Source organism: Fringilla coelebs, assembly GCF_963513975.1.
Source record: "Fringilla coelebs genome assembly, chromosome: 18".
Classification (NCBI taxonomy): Eukaryota; Metazoa; Chordata; class Aves; order Passeriformes; family Fringillidae; genus Fringilla; species Fringilla coelebs.
This window is the reverse complement of record NC_140044.1, coordinates 6,967,934-6,988,976: the sequence shown is the minus strand read 5'-3', so window position 1 is coordinate 6,988,976 and position 21,043 is coordinate 6,967,934. Positions and strand designations below refer to the sequence as shown.

Here is a 21,043-nt window from a genome sequence, read left to right as displayed (position 1 = left end):
TTTACCACCCCGGCTGAACCCAGGGCTGCCAGACCAGGATCTACTGCCGCGCTCACACGGGACTTCCCCCCGGCCAGGGAATGTCGCCAGATCGCCCACGGCCGCATCCAGCCCAAGGCCACTCATCCAGACACTGATAATGTCTGCATACAATCGCTGCAGACAACTTCCCTTCTTTACTTTTCCTTCTTAGCCCTCATCCTTCCGCGAGTTGCTGACTCTGCAAGCCCCCAGTGCCCTCGGCCGGGAGGGGAAGCACCGCGGCACCCTCGGAGCAGCACAGCCAGCCCAGGAGTGGAGCACTTCAGCGGGGCACCCCTGAACGCCCCAGGGGTCTCTCGAGGGAGACAGGGCTGCCCCGAGAGCTGCTGCAAAGGGAGGGGAGAATTGCACCAGCCCAAATCTGCCTGCCCAGCTTTTATTGCTTGGGGAGCTGTTTACATCCCAGGAGGAGCTGCTTTGCAGGGCAGAGTACACCCACGCTGGGAATGCTTTGCCGGTGAGGTGATCTATAGTCTCCAGGGCAGGTAAAGGTGCACAGAGCCAGGGAAGAGCTGCTGCCTTCTGCTTGCTCTGCCCTTGCTGCCCACCACTGCACCACACCAACACAGAGCCGACACAAATCCCACCCCACACTCCACTGCCACCTCAGATACCCATAAAGAGCCGCCAGGAGGTCTCGCCAGCTGCCCCCTTTCCACCTGAACATTCCCTCTCCCACAGGCCCTGGGTAACTCGGACGAGTTTGGCCAAAGCAGAGATGGCTGGAGTAATGTGCTCAGCCCACAGCTCTCCAGGGCTGGGCAAAGGCACCACAGCCCTGGCACTGCTGGGGAAAGGTGTCCCTGTGCTGAGGGACATTCACTCACCACTGCAGCACAGGAAAGGGGGAATCCAGGCTGGAAACCCACCTCAGGTGTGGCTCAGCACTGCTGCTCACGCTGGAGAGGCAAAAGGCTGCTCAGGGTGATCACAACCCTTTATATGTCCTCGGTCTGACACGCTGCTGCTGTCCCAAGTACAGAGATATGACAGTGATATCTTAGCAGCAGCCAGCTGGGAGGGAAAAACCTCTGATAAGGCAGGACTCCTCCTCATCAACTGCGGCCTCAGCTGAGTCTCAGCCAAAACGAAACAAAATCTAACGCTTCAGAGGAATAGATCACTTTTCTTCCTGATTACGTGTCAAAACTCTCCTAACCACAGGTTGGGGACCAGTGGTTATCAGCACTGGGTGCAACCAGTCCCAGCCGTGCCATGGACAACCAGACTTTGGAGCCACGTTTCAGGCTCCTTGCACACCCACGGCCAGAGGGAACACAGAGGACATGCACATTTATATTTAGTAAAGTGTGTTCCTGTCCTGCCTTAGCCCCATTTCACAATCCCAGCTGTTACACCTGGACATAGAAAACACAATAAACCAGTAAAATTCTTTCAAAAAAATATTTATTACTCAATAAAGTGACCTGTCATTGCTGCTGTTGCCAGATCAAGTTTGGAGAAACCCCAACACTCCAAGCACCCGACTCCTCCCAGCCAGAGACAGCGTGAGACACACAGGCCCTGGCACGGGACCTGGTGAGAGCTGCAGTGAGTGGGGTGGCTGAAGGAGAACTGGGGGGTCGACCACCCCATTACAGAACGGCTGCTTGAACCCAGCAGGGAGGGAATGGCAGTGTCCGGCTCCCGTGGGATGCTGGGGACTGGGGACAGCAGGAACTGCCCTCATGAGGAAGTGTGAGCTCCCTGGAGCACGGCCGTGGGGCTCAGCTCAGCACAGCTCTGCCATGCAGAACGAGCTTCCCAACCAGGGCTTTGCTTAAAAATTGCCATTGGCTTAAAAAAATCCCAAGAATGGATTTTTTTTTTTTTGAGAAAACTAGAAAAAGACCCCAAATCCTCAGAAGTCACAGCTCTTCTCAGCACTCTGGGCTCCTGTCTTGCTGCTTCTTCCCCAGTAGACCTGGGCACCCACCTTGCCCACTGTCAGCTCCCACTTGTTTCTGCCACTCAAAGCCAGTGTCACGCACAAAACCCAACCACCCAGGGCTTGTGCCCATGCTGCCAGAGCCCTTCCTGGTGTCAATGATTCTACACATCCACAGAATTCCTGCTCTCGGCATCCCTATCCACTCCTGGAACCCCTAGGGATAGGGAACAGCGAGCTCCCTGCACACCAGACCCCTCTGGCAGCTTCCTTTTGCTACCACCTTCTCCCTGCTCCTGCCCACTCCTCCGATGGACACCGCTCCAGCTGTGCCTGCCAACGAGGCAGGGCTGACGACCCAGAGCAGGAAAACTACTCCAAGAGAACAGGGGAGGAAAGCTTTATAAAAAAATAAGCTCTTTTTTTCTTCCCTCCTCCAAACAAGGCAGAGCCTTTCTGCCTTTCCCTTCTCCAGGCATCCTTCCTTCCCCCCTCCTTCCCTCTGACCTGAACCTCTTTGCTCCCAACACGAGCCGCTCCGAGTCTTGTTAGCCCGTGCCCCTCACGACACCGCTCCTCGTCCCACAGCGCAGCCAGAGAAGAGGCAGTTCCCCCAGAGTGGCACGGCCAGCGTCCCTCCAGGCAAGTCCCCCCTCTCACTTCTGCTCCGCCTCGTCAGCCACCGCGGTCACCTCGATGGCGGCAGCAGCGTGCTCGTCCCCGGCAGCCTCGGTGGCACCGGACGGGACAGTCACCACCGTGCTCCCACCGGGAGCTATTTGTGTCACATTCTGGATGGTCGTGCCAAGTCCTGGAAGGGTCAGGAGCTGGAAGGGGCTCACCACCTTCACCACCGTGCTGCCATCCTGGACTGCGGCCGTGCTCAGCACCGTCAGGTTGGAAGCGTCCGGGTGGATCTCCACGGTGCCGGGGAAGGTGGAGCCTGCAGAGGCCAGCACCGTGTACCCCCCCAGCAGAGGGGAGGCCGGGGAGCTGGCAGCAGGGGGCTGGGCTGGGCTCTTGCCCAGCACCGAAGGAGGGAGGGCCGAGACCACTTTGCCAAGAGGGAGATTGGCAATCTGGGACACTGGCACGCCAGGGGTGACAGTGAGCTGCGCTGGCTGGGACAGGACTTGGGAGGTGATGGCAGCTGGTCCGGAGGTGGCCCTGGTCAGCCTGGGGCGTTTGAGAGGCGTGGGAACAGAGACAGGTGTGAGGGTCATCAGGACGTTGTTGAGATGCTGCGATTTGTGCTTCAGCTCCTTCGCTCGCTTGCGGTGCTCGTCACACTGCTGCTCCAGAGCTGGAGAGAGAAGAGGTTTGGCTCAGCTTGGAGCCTGGACAAGCTTCCCAGAGGCCTGTGGCAATGCCTGGTGTGGCTGGTTTAACACCACCAGCTTTAACACAACCCCCACTTTCTCAGCCCAACAGAAAATGCACAGGCAGCAATGCCTGGTGCCACACTGCCGTGTCCAGGGCATACCTGCCAAATCCCGTGTGTACTGCTCCCTCGAGCGATCCATCTGGCACTTGTGGCTGGCCAGGACCTTCTTGACCAGATCCAGCATCCCAAAGTTCTGGACTACGTTGTTGAGTAAAACAGCATCTTAAAAACAACACACAGAATCCTTGAGGAAGCAAAATTCCCTGCGCAAACTATTTGTGGCTTGGCAAAAGCCACACAACAGACATGTCCAGCTGAGACAGCCAAAATCTGCGGGAGGGTAATGAAAGAGGTTGGGGAAGAGGAGAAGGCAGAAGCCATGAGAAAGGGCAAGAGGTCACTGGCCATGTAAACAGTCCTCTCCTGCCTAGCTGGGGTGATAAGAAATCTGCTGGCACAGTAGCTGCTTGCTGCATCATTATTCCAATGGCCTAAATTCCACCTCAATTCCCAAGCCAAGCATTTGTCCAGACCCAGAGCCAGCAGAGAGGAAGCCCCAGGCGTGGGGAATTGGAGAACTACGGTCACCTGAATTATCCCCAAGTGCAGCCTCATCAACCAGCCAGAAATGAGATTTCTCACAATGAGTTATGTCCCTACCATGCCATCCAGATACCCCTAAGGATAAAAAAATCCACAAGCCCCTCTCCCAAGATGACTGACCACCCATGACCAGGTTCTTACCCCCGAGCTGCAGTGGGGGATCCTGGGCTCGCTGCTGCAAGCCCTTCATGGTCTCCACCAGCTCCTGGTGGAACTCATGGATCACTTCTTCCAGGAGACCACTGTCCTTCAGACCTTGCCAAAAAGCAAAGGTGTCGTCTGGAGAAAGAGGAAGCAAGGGAGAACCTCAAAATCCTCAGCAGGGTTTAATGTTAATCTGCTACAGGTTCCCTGTGGACATCCTTGCAGGGATGCAGTCCTGCCAGGCTGGGGCAAAGCCCACCCAGAGCACAAACACAAAGTAGGATATGCTCTCCCCACCCCTGTCCCACACCAACAGGATACTTTGCTACAGCCAGTAGCACAAAATAGAATGATTTCATGATCTTCTGATAAGAATTTTTTTTCCCCCTAGAGCCCCATTTGGCCCTGGCTTTGATATGTTGGTGCTTGGAAACAACTTCATTGTGAGGCTGCGCAGCCAGCCTGCACACTGGAGGGATGTAACACAGTGCCATTCCATCAGCAGAGAGGGAATAATCTCATGCAAGACTGCTCTGGTAAGAGGGTCCTCCCTGCTCCTTACCCTGCTGTTTCCCTGTTAGCCCACATCTCCACCCAGCGAGCCCTGCGGGATCCCAAGCCATACCTCCAATGCTGGTGCTCCAATCGCTGGCATCCTCGCATGTTTCTATGGTTATTGTAGCCGGGGATCCGTTCACTGCAACCAATAGCAAAAGAGAAGAGAAAAAAATTCCCAGGTCCTGATTTTTCCCTGTGTTTTCACAGGCTGTTTCCAAAGGAAGCACTTCCTTGCTGCATTTCTGTACTTCTCCTTTAGATTGCAGAGAATCACATCTGTTTGAATGCAGACCTCAATGCTGAACAGAGACACGCAAGTGGCGGCTGTGCCAGCTGTACTTATTTTCCTACATTAGAGTGCAATCCCCAGGGACTGCTCCTGCAACCTTTGCAGCACAAGAACACATGCTTGAGAGCAGCACTTCCCTCCTGTTCCCCCCTGAAAACACACCAGCACTGCTCAGGGCAAAAGTCAAACAGATTTAGAGTGATTTTTTTAGCAGCCCTTTTTACCCAGGCACCATTTGTCTGGAGGGTTTCTAAAGCCTCCAAGGGAAGAGCAGCCCCCCACTGCACAGGGATGCAGAGGGGATCCCTCCTTCCCACCAGCTCTGCCAAATCTCAGCAGTTCTGTTACCATAGAGCCAGGGAACAGGTGTCATTCATGCCGTGTGCAGGAGCGGGATGGATAGGAATCTGGCCAGAGCCCCACAGAGCTGTGCAGAGCCTTTGGAATGCTCAGTTGCAGCCATTAAATCCAGTCCCTCTGCTCCTTTACTCCACAGCTTTCAGGGCTCTGGTTATTTCAGCACAGCCCAGCAGCTGGCAAACATCTCCCATTAATGAGCTCATGTTTAGCAAGGGTTCTCGGAGTGGGCTGGGCTGTGCATCAGCATCAGCTTCCCCACCACAATACCAGGATGTGGTGGATGGGTGCTCTGCAGAGCCAGCTAAGGGGCTTTTCCTGTCCCAGAGGCACAACCAGGAGCTTGGGGTGTGGGGCACTTTCAGGGCTGTTCTTAATGCTCAGGGACAAAAGGAGTTAAATACAGAATTATTTCAAAATTAGAACGCTTTCCAATGAAACAATTGCCTGCAATTATAGGTCAAATTCATAAAATCAGAGAATGGCTTAGGTTGGAAAGGACCTCAAAGCTCATCTCATTGCAACCCCCTGCCATGGGCAGGGACACCTTCCACTAGATCCGATTGCTCCAAGCGATGTCCAACCTGGCCTGCGACACTTCCAGGGATGGGGCAGGCACAGGCACCTTGGTTATGTGGCACTCATGGACTCTGATGTGTCAAAGGCCCTGCTGCACGTACCATCAGCAGAGGCAGGAGTCAGAGGGATGTACTCTGTCGATGTCTGGCTGGTCAGGGACACCCTGGCTCCTGTCAGGTCAATTTTGGTGCTCCGGCAGGTGTTGGAACAAACCTTTGTGTGCTGATAAAAATCCAGCTCTCCTGAGTCCATAATCTTCCTGAAAGACAGGGAGCAAGCACAAGGACAGGCACATGAGCAACAGCTAAGAGCTCTGAGATTGCTCCTGGCAGCCTTCACCCCAAACTTCAGAGTCCCAAAACACCAGGAGAGCAGGCAGAGCCAGCTAGGACTGACTAACCCATTTCTTGAGGAAAGGACGGAAAGAGAGAGCCCCTATCTGGTGCCACCAGCACATCCCCTCTAAAGCTCCAGCTTCCAACCAAAGGATCAGCTGGAGTCTCAGTTCAGGGTGAGGCCACAGGGAACTTCTTCCTTGCATTTTTGACTCTAGAGCTCAAAAGGAGACAGGACATAACCCTATTTAGAAACTAAAATCAGGTCTCTCATCTCATTCAAAGGGAGTGCCAACACGGGATCTTCCAATCCAAGAACAGTATCTGCAAAACATTCCCAGGCCTTGCTGGAGAACAATCACCTAAGCTTCCAGAGATGTGCTCCCATGGGCTCCTGGGTTTGCCTTCAGACATTCCCCTGAAGTGTTTTTCCCCCTCTCAAAGCCCTGCCTTGACAAAGCCTAAACCTATTATGCAAAATTTATGTGGAGCAAAAGCTGCTTAAAAGGAATACAGGAGATGCCTGCATTGAAGTAGCATAATACAGGGAAAGGCAATGTCACCCTGTGAAAAGAGCACAAAACCACTGACAGTTCCTGGGGAAAGAGGTGATTCTTTTTTAATCCTGTCCAAAGGCAGAGAAAGATTTTAATTAAATCACAGTTTCAGGCTGGTGTTCAGGAGGACCATAGAGGAATTGAATCACTGTAGTTAACACTAGAGAAGAGAAATGTTTGCAATAAAGAAGCCTTTTTTTTTTTTTTTTTGCCAAGGACTTATTTAGAAGTGATGCAAGCAGGAGTGCTGCAACCAGAGCACTGGTGATGACCAGACTGATTTCATTTGGTGACTCACGCTGAGAATTCACAGACAGCATGGCCCAACCACCAACAGCCATTAAAATTTCCAATGTCCTTACACCAGCTGGAAACTCAGTGTGGTTCAAGGCCTGAAAAGGCTAGAGAAATATTTCTTGCCCCAAATTATTCCCTAGGTGCAAGGACAGAACAAAGCCATTGGACTGACCCCATTTGGGACCAGGCTGTCATTAAAACAAACGTTTATAGTGGTTCATTTGCTCTCTCAGCAGCAAAACTGCCATTCCAAAGGTTCTGTTCCCCCCACCACAATCCCCAGAAGAAGTGTCCAGAGGCACACAGGAAGGCACTAACCGGAGCATGATCCCGTTCATCCGGATCGCCCGCTTCCAATCCTTCAAGGTCGACTTGCCTGCCAGGTGGACAAACTCCTTGGGGCTGATGAGGTGATCGTGAAACTGCAAAAGGCAGGGGTGCAACATCAGTGCCACAAACCATAAACAAGCCAAGGGTGCCCTGTGAGCAGAGTTCAGCTGGAGCCTGGTGGCATTTCCTAGTGCCCAGCAGCGGCTGCAGCCTCCACGTGCCACAAGCACCCCCAAAACAGATGGCTGCCAGGCACTCCCCACCCCAGAGAACATTGCCCAAGTTAGAAAGACTGAAGCCAAACACTGCTGCCACCGATGGTTAGTTAACAGCTGCTCCAAGCCAAGGCTTCAGGGGTGTGTGAGCTTGCCCAGCTCAGGCAGGACAGCTGGGAAAACACCCATAGCTTGCACAAAGTATCATTAACAGCAGGGAGCTGCTCACGCTCCCACTAACAATGGACTCAGCCTAACATTTGGGTTGGGGCACATTATGCCCTATAGAAGAGAGAGAAGAAGCCCATTTGGTCTTTGACCTCCTGCTCCCAAGCCCAACCATTGGTATCAGGGAACCTCTGGCCTCTCTGGCTGTGCACACCCACTGCTACTGCAAACCAGCTTCAGGGAGCTGGCACACACTGCGCCAACTCTTTCCTTTCTTTTATTGCCCTACACACCCAACAGTGCCTGAACCCAACAGCAACCTGCAGGATCATAGAATTATAGAATCACTAAGGGTGGAGAAGTCCTCCAAGATCCTCTAGTCCAACCATGACCCAGGCAGTCCTCTTAAGAGCTGCCTTACAGCCCATCTCAAAGGATTTCCCAAATCCAGGCCTTCTCTTTTCCATGGCCATCTTGACCAACATAGAGCAAGCTCACTGTTACTGCATGAGAAACTGCATCTCTGAACAAGGACAAGGGCTTCAGTGCAGAAAGGACAGATTTTTAGGAGGTAGCAGCATCTATCCTCTGCCTCATGGATAGAGGAGACCACCTCTGCTGGGAAGGGCAAGGACTATCCTTTGGGAGCCTGAGGAGACTCTCCCTCAGCAGGGTATTGTTTAGGCTGTATACAAATGCCAGCAATGACTCACTCGTGGCATGTTCCTGAATTCATGTAAATTTTAACCATGAGTTACCCAGGACACAGCTGCAACTCTTCAGTAGGTTCTCAATCAATAGACTCCTCAAAATTCCCAACTGAGCAGATACTGCAAGTGCCCAAATTTCTCAAATTTTCAATAACAATTAACTTGAGGCACCATCTCTCCAGCCAGAACTACATAATTTAGTCAGGACAAATATCAGGTACCCAGCACAGGAAAATGTCATCCTTTCCTACTATGACATGGTTCTGATGCAAAGCAGCTGATCAAAGTTTATCACAACCAGGACAAGACAGGTCACCTCAAAATGTGGGCCAGGGGAAAGTACAAGTCCAGTGCTGGGCTCTCTGTCCTCACCTGCACACACTTCACATTGATTCCAGGGCACACAAACTTCCTCCAGATGAGGTTGGCTTTGCTGTCCCCACAGGTGATGGGGTAGACAATCTCTGCCTCCAAACTGTCCTCATCTTCAGCCATCTTCACTTCTCACAGGGATCAGAGGAAGGGACAGATCAAAGAGAAACATGAGCCACAGCTCCTGATTCACGTGCCTGAGCCACACATGCAATGACAGTTTTGAAACTCAGAAATAAATAAAAAAACCCAAGCAGATGACGCATGGTGGGGTGTGCTGAGGTTTGTGGCCACTCATTTGCACTTTTCTATGAAAGTATCCAAACACCCAAATTTCTCAGGCAAAACAGCTCAGTAAGATTTATGCCAATCCAGCTGCAGCTGAGCACAGGGAATATGAGAAGTCATCCATTCTTGATAAAAGAGAATGATGTTATCTGGGTGGAGTCACCCTCGGTTTTAAAGTGAAACTGGTTTCAATTAACATTAGCCCAGCTGATCAGTCTTTACTCCCTAAACTCACTTTTACTTGCAACCAAAGCCAGCAAGTTGCTGCAAAACTGACATCCCCATGGCAAGCTGGAATGGCAGGAGCCGGACACGGGGACACATCCCGGACCAGGAGGGGGCAGCAGCAGCCCAGTCAGCCACTGCCAGCTCCCTGCTGGTCACCAAGCCCCCCTGGATGCTGGGACAGCATCCCTGGTACCCCCGGGACAGCATCCCCAAGGCCCACAAGAGAACACCCCCGGAGCCTCAGCAGCTCTGCACAACAGTGCTTGAAGTGTCCCACCTGACACCAGTGCAGGGCTGGGGCACACTGGGGTGGGGCAGCAGCCACCAAAGGGCTATGGAAAGAGCTGACCTACCTAGAACTGCTTCCTTCAGGTCTGTGGAGGCTGTGAAGGCAGCAGCAGCTGCAGCAGCTGCATTTTCAGTCTCCAGAGTGTCTTCGTTGATGTCACCGCTGGGAAGAGAGGCAGAGGCATTCTTAAGCCATGTGGCTGTGCCACCCCCAACACCCGATGCCCCGTGGAGACATTGCCTCAGAAGTCCCTCAAATCACATTTTCCCACAAGAGCTAAGAGTCAGCTCTGGGTTTGGGAGGCTCAGCTCCACTTTGTCATGCGGAGATGAAGAACCCCACAGCGGCAAGCCCCTGTCAGCAGCCTGGCCAGCTCCCTCTTGCCTCCCCTTTAATCCCAGCCCTGTGGATCTGCCTCCAGCCCAGCCCATGCTGGAGAGCTGGCATGGAGAGATGCTGTCAGCACAGCCCCTTGCTCAGAAGTTCCTGCCAGCCTTTGGAAGCTTTGCCTGAGATTTCCCCAGGAAAAACATGTGTGAAACATGCTGCTGCTGTCTGGGCAATGGACTGGCTGAATCCCCTGGTATGCAGGATGCTCCAGGGAGCAGGACCTCAAGGAGCCACAGAGACACTATAAAGGAGTTGGACAAACCCCAAGAGCAGATCTGTGAGCAGAGATAACATAACATGAGTTACAGACACTTGCAATACAATCTCTGAGCCTCTTAAAACTTGATATACCCATGACATTCATTAATAGCTGGCTATACAGCTGCTTCCATTGTCCCCAGGCTGGGATCTCCATCTTCTCTGGGTGCTTTGCCCATGGAGTCACACAGTGATTGCCTCACTGTTCTCCCATCCCAGGTACAGGAATATGGAGCCCCAAGCACCTCCAAGGAGCTTCCCACACTCAGAGGGCACAGGCACTTCTGGCTGGCATGTGGGACATGCTCCTCACCCCCTTAGCTTTGGAGGCGAGGTCCCAAAGGGAGGGAGCCCACATTGGTGCCCTTATGGATCCACCTGTACATCACAGCCAGTGCTCAGCAGAGACCATCCCTAATGGGTTTTCATACAAACACAGAATGGTTTGGGCTGAAAGGGCCCTTAAAACTCATCTTGTTCCAAGCCCCTCCCATGGGCAGGGACACCTTCCACTATCCCAGGTTGCTCCAAGCCCCGCCCAACCTGGCCTTGAACAATTCCAGGGATGGGGCAGCCACAGCTTCACTGGACAGCCTGTGCCAAAGCCTCGTTACTCTCACAAGGAACAATTTATTCCTAATATCTAATCTAAGTCTACCCTCCTTTTAAGATGTATGCTTGGTGGTGTTACTGAAGCTGCAGAAAGCTTGACCCACAGAGGCCAAGGGAGAAACACAATTAGCTTTTCACATACTTTGCCATATAAACTCCCTAGGAAGACTCCACAGAGAAAATAAACCTGAAACCTCCCTCAGTTTGGTACCATGGATGAATTAAAAGACAGTCCTAGTGACTCACTGGCAACCACATTTCTCACCCGCCATGCCACAGGGACAAGGAAATTCAAGAGCAACTGGTTTTTCCATTCTGTGCTCCTAACACACAGCTCCAGGGTGGAACTGCAGCTTCAAAGCATCCCTCCCCTCAGCAGCTGCAGGGCAGGTACCTGTGGGGAGCAGCACAGAGATAAGGAATGGTGTGGGCGGCAGCCCAGCCTCACCAGGTGAGCGGCTCACAGATGCTGCTCCAGAGAAAGGGGAGACAGCTCCTGCTGTGACAGAAAGAAGATGGACACAACTCTGCCTCTGCAGCTCACAGCGAGCACCAGCCCAGAGCCCTGGCAGAGCATGGAGAGGATAACATGAAAGGACTCAAAAAGGTAAACTTTGAGCTAAGGCATTTGCAGCCAGGTGATTATTAGACAAGTGGCAGTCTGACAGAAGAACAGAAGAATTCTAACCTGGGGTTTTTCATCAGTTTGCTGCTGGGTTTTTCCATTTCTCCAGGTGAAAAGCCAGCAGTGGCACTTCAGCAGGGTACCAGAGGAAGTGACCCCTTCTGGCATGCAAAGCCCAGCACCCCACAGCCCTGACCTGCCTCCAGATCAAGAACCTCCACCAACTTACCCAGAAGAAACCCTCCAGCAGAAAAGTTAGCACCTTTCAGAGCTTCCTCTAGGACTCCACCACATTTGCACTGCTCCAAAAAAGGACCAAAAGGTGCAACTGGATGGGGAGGAATAACCCAGCCCACGCCTTTAACCTCCAGAGGAAAACAAACAAACCAACTCCCAGCTTGTATGAAAAATTCAGGCAACTAAAGCCTGTGTCTGCCATGGGCGTGTGGGGGAGAGAAAATCACCAAAAAAAGGCGAGTGTCTCCATGCTGTTTCTCCCATCCCATTCCAGGGAAACAGACTGAGGCAGAGGCAGGGGAAAACACAAACACCTTCCAAGCCTCCAAGCCCCAGCAGTGCAGCCCCCCAGCTGGCCCTGCCTTTGCCAGTTGCCATGACAAAGGCAGGGGAGGATGGTTCTCATCTTCCTCCCCAGGAGGATCCATAAACCAGATGGAAGGAAGAGAAGAAAGCATGTGCAGATAAGTCAGCGGGCTGGCGAATCCTTTCTTTTCTGCTCCTGCCTTGCTGGAAACTTGAGAGAGAAAAGTCTCCCCCAGAATCCTGTGCTGATCAGAAATACAAGCACCTCATCAGAGCATCAAGCACAGATCCTCTCCTCTCACAGACCAAAGAAAAAAGCTTCTTGCTCATTATTATTTTCCCATTTCCCTCAGCCTTTTCCTTAAGAACACACGAACTAATTAAGCTCCTAACAATTGGTTGTATAGAGGATTTTTTTAATAGCAAACCCATACCCAGATGAGCACTAGAAAAAGGCACCAACCCCCAAGCTGAGTTTGGTTTAAGTGTCACACCAGGCAAACAGAAAGCTCCTCATGTGAGCAGTGACTGAGCCAACACCAAGGGATCCCAGCCCGTGCCTGCAGCTCCTCTCCTGACGCCAGCTGGGGCTGCAGAGGGAAATCAGAGGGAAAGCGAGAAGGAGCCAGCACCACTGTGGCATTGCTCCAGGAGGAGCAGAGCCTGGTGGGGGCAACTGTCCAAGGCTACAGAGAGACCATGGGTGGCTTGTGCTGCCACCCACCACCAGCCCCACTGCCCTGCTCAGTGAGGGGAGTCAGGCAAGTTTTACTCTGTGATGCCAAAATTCACATCCTTTCCATTAACCCACTACCATTGCCAAGAATGGGGGAGCAAAGAGCCTGTCCAGGGGCTCTTCTCCAGAGAGATGCAGGGAAAACCCTCAGGGAATCTCTTCATCCATGCCAAGACATCTCTGCTCACAGCTGTGAATAAATGAAAGCATTCCTCTCTGTGCTGTGCGAAGCTGTTCTGCTCCTGACCATCGAGGGGACACTGGGAGGGTGAGAAAAGGTTTCCAAAGAAAAACAGGAAGGGAACTAAGAGTGAAAGGAAACCAACTGATTGAGCCAGCCTCTGCCATGATCCATTTTTCCAGACAACAACACAATGCTGCACATGGGTCTGTAGAGGCTCAGAGCCACATGACAACCAGGAGCCATCCTGCATCCAAGCGCAGCCACATCCCAAGTGTCACATCTGGCTGCTTCTCCACTGAGGGAGACAAGGGAGTCTCCATGGGACGGAAAACAAGAGGAGTAAAGCCCTTATTCCCCACCATCACCGTTCTTCTGGGAATTGAAGAGGTTTTGGAAGCACAGAGCCAGGATGTGGAGGAAGAGCAGGGCAGGTCCTGTCCATCCTAGCACAAACAGCTCTTGCCTCTGCCTGTCCTGTCCATTCTTTACCAAAATTTCATCTCTTAATGGGCTTTATCTCACCTGAAGCAGCACAAGGGGAACGGCCCCTGGACTGAGCTGTCACCTTCTGCCCTGCACAAAGCCCCAGGGCACTGACACAAAGACACGTTTGAGAAAAGCAGACAAACACCTCCCGGAAAGCAATAAACAGCCATTCAACACCCACTTATTTCAGATAAGCCTGCCTGGACGCAGCTCCAGGTGTGAACTTGGATTTCCCGCCCACTGAAAGAACAAAACACACAAACGGCTTTGGGCTCTGTCCCACCCAAAAAACCAGAAATAAAGCAAAGAGTCCATTGCTATGTGGGCCTTCAAGGTACCAGCCAGGCTCTTAGGCCATGGCCAACCTGCCACTGAACAGACCAGACCTGAACAAACAGCAGCCCTGAATATAAAATGCCAACAAAAAAGGCAGAAATTTGGCAAAACAGCAGCACTTTAACAATCAGACCTTCACTGTTTTTTTGAGCAGCGTCTCTCCGTTCAGGGCAACACTGTTTCAAGGACACATCTCTCACTCCTATTGCTAGCAGTGGAGGTTCCCGCAGAGCTCAGCCAAAAACCAACCAACCCCAAACCTCCCCAGCCTTCAGGAAAGGGGAGCTCAGCTGCACCACTCTCAGTTGTCCTCTGGTGAGGACAACTTGTCTCTTGGAGTTCAGAGCTCAGCATAGCCATCATGAAATAAATATCAGAAAAACACTGATTTAGCTACTGGTGTCCTGTTCCAAATGGATTTGTATCCACTCCAACATCCAAATCCACTCAGAAAAAGGTATTTGGGGTCAGTCTTTTTTCCCCACCTCAAAAGAGAGAAAGAGTGGAGCCTGTTCTGGGCAGAGCTGCAGAGCCCTGGGTGTGGGAAGCCCTAGCAAGGAACGGACACTCCATGGCCACCGCTGAGGTGCTCACAGCGAGCAGGGATGCAGGAGGAAGCAGTGGCGGATAAACCCCAACTGGGAGGTTTTCCAGCACGTTCCCTCAGCATGCACCAGCCCCATCTCTTACCCATGCTGGGACAGGTTGGTGGTGACCAGCACTGTCTTCACCTCCTCCATGGCAGCGCCGTCCACCGCGCCGTCCGGCGTGGTCACCACCACCACCTCCTCCATGTGCACGCTGACGTCCGGCGTCGCCATCGCGGCCACCAGCTCAGTCACCAGCTGCTTGGGGAGGAAAGGGGGCATGCCAGGGTCAAAAGGTCAACTCGGTCATGGAAGGGTCCTGGGAGTGGTGGGAGCAAGGAGAGAAGGGACTGCAGGGACCCCAGGCTCCTAAGGAGAAGGGGATGAGCGAATCCCCAAGTGCTCCATCGCAGGAGGAAGGATGAGGGGAAGCTCAACCCAACCCCACCCAGCCCTTTGCAGGCTGGGTGAGAAGGATGGGCATGGGTGGGACTGGGGTGCAGGAGGTGAAGGGCAGAGTAAGAGAGAGGTCCAAAAAAAAAAACGTTCCTGGCATCCATCATAAACTCTGTGAAGATACTCAGTTTGAAGGTGCATTTCCAAATGTATTTCAAACTATCTCACGATTTCACACTGTTGGAGGAGCTTGTCACTGTCTCCTCCACAGTAAAACAGGGATTCTTCCCTCCTCCAAAGTCACACACACAAAAAATCAAATTAAAAAAGCACGTCAAGCCCGCAGAAACAGTGACATCTGGAAACTATTTCAAAGTGTGCATTTCTAATAAATCAGCAATAGATGTAAGACAGCACTCCCTCTCCAGCTTTCTTGGAGCCCCTTTAGGAACTGAAAGGGACTCTCAGGTCTCCTTAGAGCCTTCTTTCCTCAAGCTCTCTCAGCCTGTCTCTAAAGCAGAAGCACTCCAGCCCTCAGAGCATCTCCATGACCTACTCTGGACTCGCTCCAGCAGCTCCACATGCCTCTGATGCTGGGAGCCCCAGAGCTGGATGCAGCACTGCAGGTGGGGTCTCACCTGAGGAGAGCAGAGGGAGAGAATCCCCTCCCTTGCCCTGCTGCCCACAATGCTGGGGATCAGCCCATGCCCAGGTAAGAAGTTGGTGCCTACAAAGCATCTTCTACAGCACCAGTGCAGCCCACACAGGGACAGGTAAGGGGACACCTCACCCAGGTCTGGCTGTTCCAGGCTCAGACCCCCATGGAGAACTCCAAGCAGTGGCACAGAGCACAGCACAGATACCACCTGGCTCCCACCACTTCCCCAGGCCCCGGCCAGAGCAGAGCATTGACCCAGCATGTCCAGTGTGACTTCACAACCAAGTTCATGCCCTGCAGAAACACCTGCCTGACCCACAGGGACATCCGAGGTGCTCCTTACCTCTGCAGAGCCCACAGGGTCTATCCAATGGCCCCTCTGTGCCAGCCCAGCACAAAGCCACCAGCAGAAGCACTTCAGTTTTCACAGTGGCACCGATGCTCAGCTGCCCTCACTCAACCACTCCAATTTTTGTTGTCACTCTATCCCTACCCTTGTCCTTCATTTTAGGCTAGAACCTCTCCCACTTAGTGATTAGCATCACTCACAACACCTCTGAGCTGGAACTCAGTTTCAGGATGCCCCAGACATCCTGCCCAGCATCACGGGACTGAACTCCACGTGTGCCGCTCAGATGCCTCTGGGCAGGAACCAGCATTGAATGGAGAAAAAGTGGGCTGAAAACATAAGTAATCAAAAAAGTGGCTAAAAAACACACTAGCAGTGGGGCTGTGGAGGGGGACAAGGGGCACCCCAGCTCTACCAGGACTCAGGGTGTCCATACCTGTCCCTCCTAGTGCAGCTTGCAGAGTGCTGAGAGTGTGTCAAGGGCTGTGGGAAAGATATGGGGAGAAGTGAGGAAGAAAATAGAAAAGGAAAAAAAAGCATAGCACAGTTGGGAGAGGAGACAGATTTTTGGGGGTGCAGCATCAGGAGGGCAGAGAGACCAGATTACACTGTGGGCAGCCAGCAAGGGGAGAGAGGGGGATGCAGAGACATACTGAGAGAGAGGGGATGCATGGTGGCTTTAGCGGGGTTAAACAGAGCTGCACAGGGTGGGGAGGCCATGGGGTGCAAGAGGGTACCCAGGGATACATGGAGAGAGGAGATGGAGAGCAGCACAGACAGCACGGGCAGGGGGCTGCAGCTGCACGGGGCGGGGGGACACAAGCTGGGGGTGCACGGGTGGGGGGCTGCCCGGAAGAGAGCGGCAGGGAAGCTGCGAGACGATGGCAAGCGGCCTCAAGGAGGGGGAAGAAGGCAGAGTGCAGCCCAGGCGGACACAGAGAGGGGGTGCCCGGGGGGCTGCGGGGCTGGGGGAGGAGGGGGGGCGGCCTGCAGAGTGGGGTGCCCGGGGCCGGAGGGCGCTGCACGTGGAGGCTGCCGGGGAGGGTCTCCCGGGGATCCCCCGGTGCCGAGGAGGGCGGGCGGGCAGGGGGTGCCCCGGGTGTCGTCGCGGTGTCGTCCCCCCCATCCCCCCGGTCCCCGTTGCGGGGCGGCGCGCGCGGGAGGGGGATTGCGGGGGGGCGAGAGGGGCGCGTGGGCGCGCTCCCGCCGGCAGGGAGGAGGAAGAGGAGGAGGAGGAGGAGGAGGAGGAGGAGGCGGGGGGGCCGCGGGGCGGGCGGGCGGCCGGGCGCTGCCGCCGCCGCCGTAACGTCCTGACGCTCCGCAGGGACCCGGGCGGCGCGTGCGGCGGAGGCCCCGCGGCGAGCGAGGCCGCGCCCGGCGCTTACCTCGGGCCGGCGTCCCGCGGGCCCCGCTCGGGCTGCGGCGGCGGGCGCTGGGGCCGGGCGGCGGTGGGCGCGGGCAGGGCGGCAGCGGGGCCCGGGGGAGCGGGGCTCCGCCGCGCGGCTCTCGGGCCCCGCGCAGGCGCACGGCCCGCACCGGCTACCGAGACTTATTTGGCGCGGGCGCCGCGGCCCGCGCTCCCCGTGAAATAGGGACCGGGCGGGCGCTCTGCGCCTGCGCCGCCGCCGGGCGGGGGTGGGAGGGGGCGCGGCGCGCGCTGCCGGGGGGTCCCCGCGCGCGGGGTCCTGCGGGGGAATCCCCCCGTAACCCCCCCCCCCCCCCCCCGTGTCCCCCTTGTGTCCCCACCCTGTGTCCTTTGTACCCCCGTGTCTTCCGTCTGTCCCCGGGCCGTGCCCTTCGTGTCCCCCTGGTTCCTGCTGCCCCCCCCGTCCCCAGTGTGTGTCCCCAGTGCCCCGCACGCCCCCCGTGTGTCCTGCCTGCCCCCGTACCGTGTGCCCGGCGTGTGTTCCTTTGGCCTCCTGCGTGCCCTCTGTGTCCCCCTCCAGGGTTCTGTGTGCTCCCCGTGTCCCTTGTATGTCTCCTCCGGGCTGTGTGCCCCATGCGTGCCTCCCGACCGTGCCTCCTGTGTGCCCCCATGTCCCCTACCTGTCCCCAGCTGGGGTCCTGCATGACACTTTTCTCCTGCATGTCCCTTCCCCTGTCCCTTGCACGCCCCTATGTCCCTTGCATGTCCTTTTTCCAGGTCCTGCATGCCCCCCATGTCCTTTCTGTGTGACCCCTGTGCCCTGCATGCCCCTTGTATCTCCCTCCTCAGTCCTCAGTGCCCCCCATGTCCTGTGTGTATCCTTTTCAAGGGCTCTGCATCCCCCCATGTCTCCTGCATGTTCCCCCTGGGCTGTGTCTGTCCCCCAAGCCCTGTGTCCCTCTGTGGCTCTCCAGGGTTTTGTGAAAGGTCTCAGCTGTTCATGGCTGAACATTTCCTTGAACACTTCTACTGATGGGGCAGCCACAGCTTCTCTGGGTACCCTGTCCAGTGCTGTCACCATTCTCACAGGGAAGAATTTCTTCCCCGTATCCTACCTAACTCTGCCCTCAGTCAGTGTGAAACCATTCCCCCTTGCTCTGTCACTCCAGGCCCTTGTCCAAAGTCTTTCTCCATCTCTCTTGGAGCGCCTTTAGGCACTGGAAGGGGCTTTAAGGTCTCCCCAGGGCAGCATTTAAACATTTCCAGCATTTAAAAAGTGCCCTTGAGCAGTTTGATCCAGGGGCTGTTTTCCTCCTTGAGCCATCCCAAGGTGCTGCTGGTCCTCACCAGCCCTAACTCTCAAGCTGTGACTCTGCTCTCTGTGTTTCCCCAGCCACCACAAGCTGTCACAAGTTTTGGTTAATTTCTGCCATTTCTGTGCCTGTGAGGCCCAGGGTTTAAGAGATGCTCAAGAATTTCTCAGGGAGGACTTTTAGCATGATTTTACCACATTGCACTTCTTCTGTGAGTAGGTGGTTAACACGTTCTGGGAACGGATGAGCAAGGCCAGAGGCCCCAAAAGTCGTGAATCCCTTTTGGAAGCACTTGCTGTGTTTCCATTCTGTCAGCTTTTCACAGCTACTGGGTGGGTGGCTTTTCCTGACAGGTGTTCAGGTGGCGTTTGGTCTCTTTAGTATTTTTTACACAAATTTCTAATTATCCTGTCTGATATATTTGTGGTGGTTTATTTAATACTTTTTTTTTTCTTTTCCCCCGAGGCCCATCTTCTCTTTTTTTGTCCCCTGAAAACCAACCCTGCCTGAAAACCAGCCGCCACCTCTATTTCCTTCATGTTCCCCCTCACCAGTTCACCCCAGCTAATACCATTAAAGTGATATTCCACAAGGAATTGTATTTCTTTTCCTCCCCCAAGATAAGTAGCAAGGTTAAATCCCCCACTGGAAATACTGACTCCCTTTTCCATGGAATCATATCTGTCTCTCTACCAGTGCCACTGCTGCATCCTCGGGACCCCAGTGGGGTGGGACAGGACAGATAAAAGGTCCCTTTTCCCACTAAATCTCCCTACAGCACCCAAGAACAGTGGCCTTATCAAGGTGGTAAGAAGGCAGCAAACCCCCAGTAATGCTGCCCTACTCCAGTTTTCCCTCTTGAAAAGCACAACCTGGCTTTTGCTGTCAGATCCCAGGACACGGGAAGGTACCTGTGCTCCTCCTTGCGCAGAGAGTGGGATGATTTCACCTCCTGGCACACAGTCTGCTCCCTGCCCTGCCCCTTTATCAGTGGGCAGACTTGCTCCTGCCATGGTGCCAGTGAGGCTGCCGAAACAGGGTGAGCTGTTATGTTTCAAACCAAATCACTCTGCAGAATTTCTGGGTTTTGCCTGCCCAGGTGAGTCTTTGATTCCTTCCCTTACTCAGGCACAGCTCAAGCACTTTGTAGGGATCCCTTCCAGAGTTATGTAGGTATTTTGCTTTCTTGACTTGGTTTTGATTTTTTCCATTAGGAACTCTTGACATGGCATGGAGTGACAAGACAGGGGGCACTGACAGGAGGCAGGGTGAGATTGGAGATTGGGAATAAATTCTTCCCTGTGAGGAGGCCCTGGCACAGGGTGCCCAGAGCAGCTGTGGCTGCTCCATACCTGGAGGTGCTCAAGGCTGGACAGGACTCAGAGCAACCTGGGATAGTGGAAGGTGTCCCTGCTCATTGCAGGGGGTTGGAACCAAACTATTAATTGACTCTATGATTTTTGTGGGTGCTGCTAGAGTGTGGGCCAAGCCTTCAGGAGCCTTCAGTATTGTGGTTTCAGCACTCAGCCCCACAGGGTGGGGGCTGGAAGGTGGTGGGAGCCTCTCTACAATTCCTTCGGCTCATCCTGCCCCAGCAGATCCCAGGCCTCTGTGATTTTCTCCTCCAGATCACAAAAGGATGTGTCTTGAGTGAGCTAGTTGGGAGAGGACCGTGCTTGGTCTCATCAATATGTCTCAATTTGTCTGGCACCAAGGACCGTGCCTGTTTTCCTAATACAAATGCAGGGGTTTACTTTGCTACATCCATGTTTTAGAAGAGCCTGGGATAGTGGGCTGTATCAAATTTCAGAGGAAAAGGGAGCAATGCTGCGTTTGCAGTCAGGTTGTTGTCTCCGGAATCAGGAAGGTCAAGCTGCAAAAATAGAATTCCTGTTTGTGCGGGCAGCAGCATCCTGAGGACACGTGGGAAAAGCATCAGGCATGGGCTGCTTGCCACTGCCACCACTGTGATGGCCCCAGCACTGTCCTGGCACTGTCCTCCTGGCACTGTCCTCCCGGCACTGTCCTCCCTGTCCTTACAGAACACTGCCCTGGGAATTAAAATTAAAATCCCTCCTGCCTTCCCCTCGGTTTGTCTCCTTGTGCACCGAGTGCTGCTGAGCTCTGTGCAAGGTCTCCCATACTGGTTATTTGGATGGGACCACAAGATGTGGGACAGCCCAGGAGGATGCTGCCATTTCAATATCCCCTCAAGGAAAGGGAGGACAGTGGCCACTGACACTGGGCACCACTTGTGATGGCAAAAGCCCTCCCCACAAGGCAAGTGGGGGAACATTTCCCCAGCAGCAAGGAAAGCAGCCAGGCACCCTCTCCCACATGTCCTTGAGGATTATGAACTTCCCTGTTTTCAGTTGTAGCTTTTGGGCATTTTTGTGTGCCTGGCTCCAGGGATGAGATTGGGAGCATTGGCCATGTAGGGTCTCATGGGTTGGGGTCCATCTCCCTGAGGACTGCAGCTCTGCTCCTTCCCACTCTGTGATCCTTTCTCAGGAAAAGCTCATGAAGGAAGCATTGGATTTTTTAATAAAGAAACTCATGTGGTTTCTGGAA

General features: G+C 54.0%; 1 protein-coding gene across 1 annotated transcript; it reads right to left on the bottom strand.

Annotated features, from left to right (window-relative positions):
• Positions 1 to 1,482: 1,482 nt before the first annotated feature.
• GMEB2 (glucocorticoid modulatory element binding protein 2) lies at positions 1,483 to 17,287 on the bottom strand. Its single transcript, XM_084217745.1, has 10 exons — positions 17,179 to 17,287; positions 14,494 to 14,648; positions 9,698 to 9,795; positions 8,829 to 8,956; positions 7,352 to 7,455; positions 5,946 to 6,103; positions 4,687 to 4,758; positions 4,059 to 4,196; positions 3,414 to 3,536; positions 1,483 to 3,233 (listed from the first exon to the last, which is right to left on the bottom strand). Exons 2-10 carry the CDS (start codon positions 14,622 to 14,624, stop codon positions 2,587 to 2,589), a joined length of 1,599 nt encoding a protein of 532 aa, XP_084073871.1. The 5' UTR covers positions 14,625 to 14,648; positions 17,179 to 17,287; the 3' UTR covers positions 1,483 to 2,586.
• Between the last annotated feature and the right edge of the window lie 3,756 nt (positions 17,288 to 21,043).

Excerpts from the sequence above, each read along its gene's own strand:
- GMEB2 (XM_084217745.1), bottom strand. The coding sequence starts at position 14,624 with ATGGCGACGCCGGACGTCAGCGTGCACATGGAGGAGGTGGTGGTGGTG. Across the intron at positions 8,957-9,697 it reads CCTGAAGGAAGCAGTTCTAG|TGAAGATGGCTGAAGATGAG; the intron begins GTAGGTCAGCTC and ends CCCTGTGAGAAG. Across the intron at positions 7,456-8,828 it reads TCAATGTGAAGTGTGTGCAG|TTTCACGATCACCTCATCAG; the intron begins GTGAGGACAGAG and ends TGCCTTTTGCAG.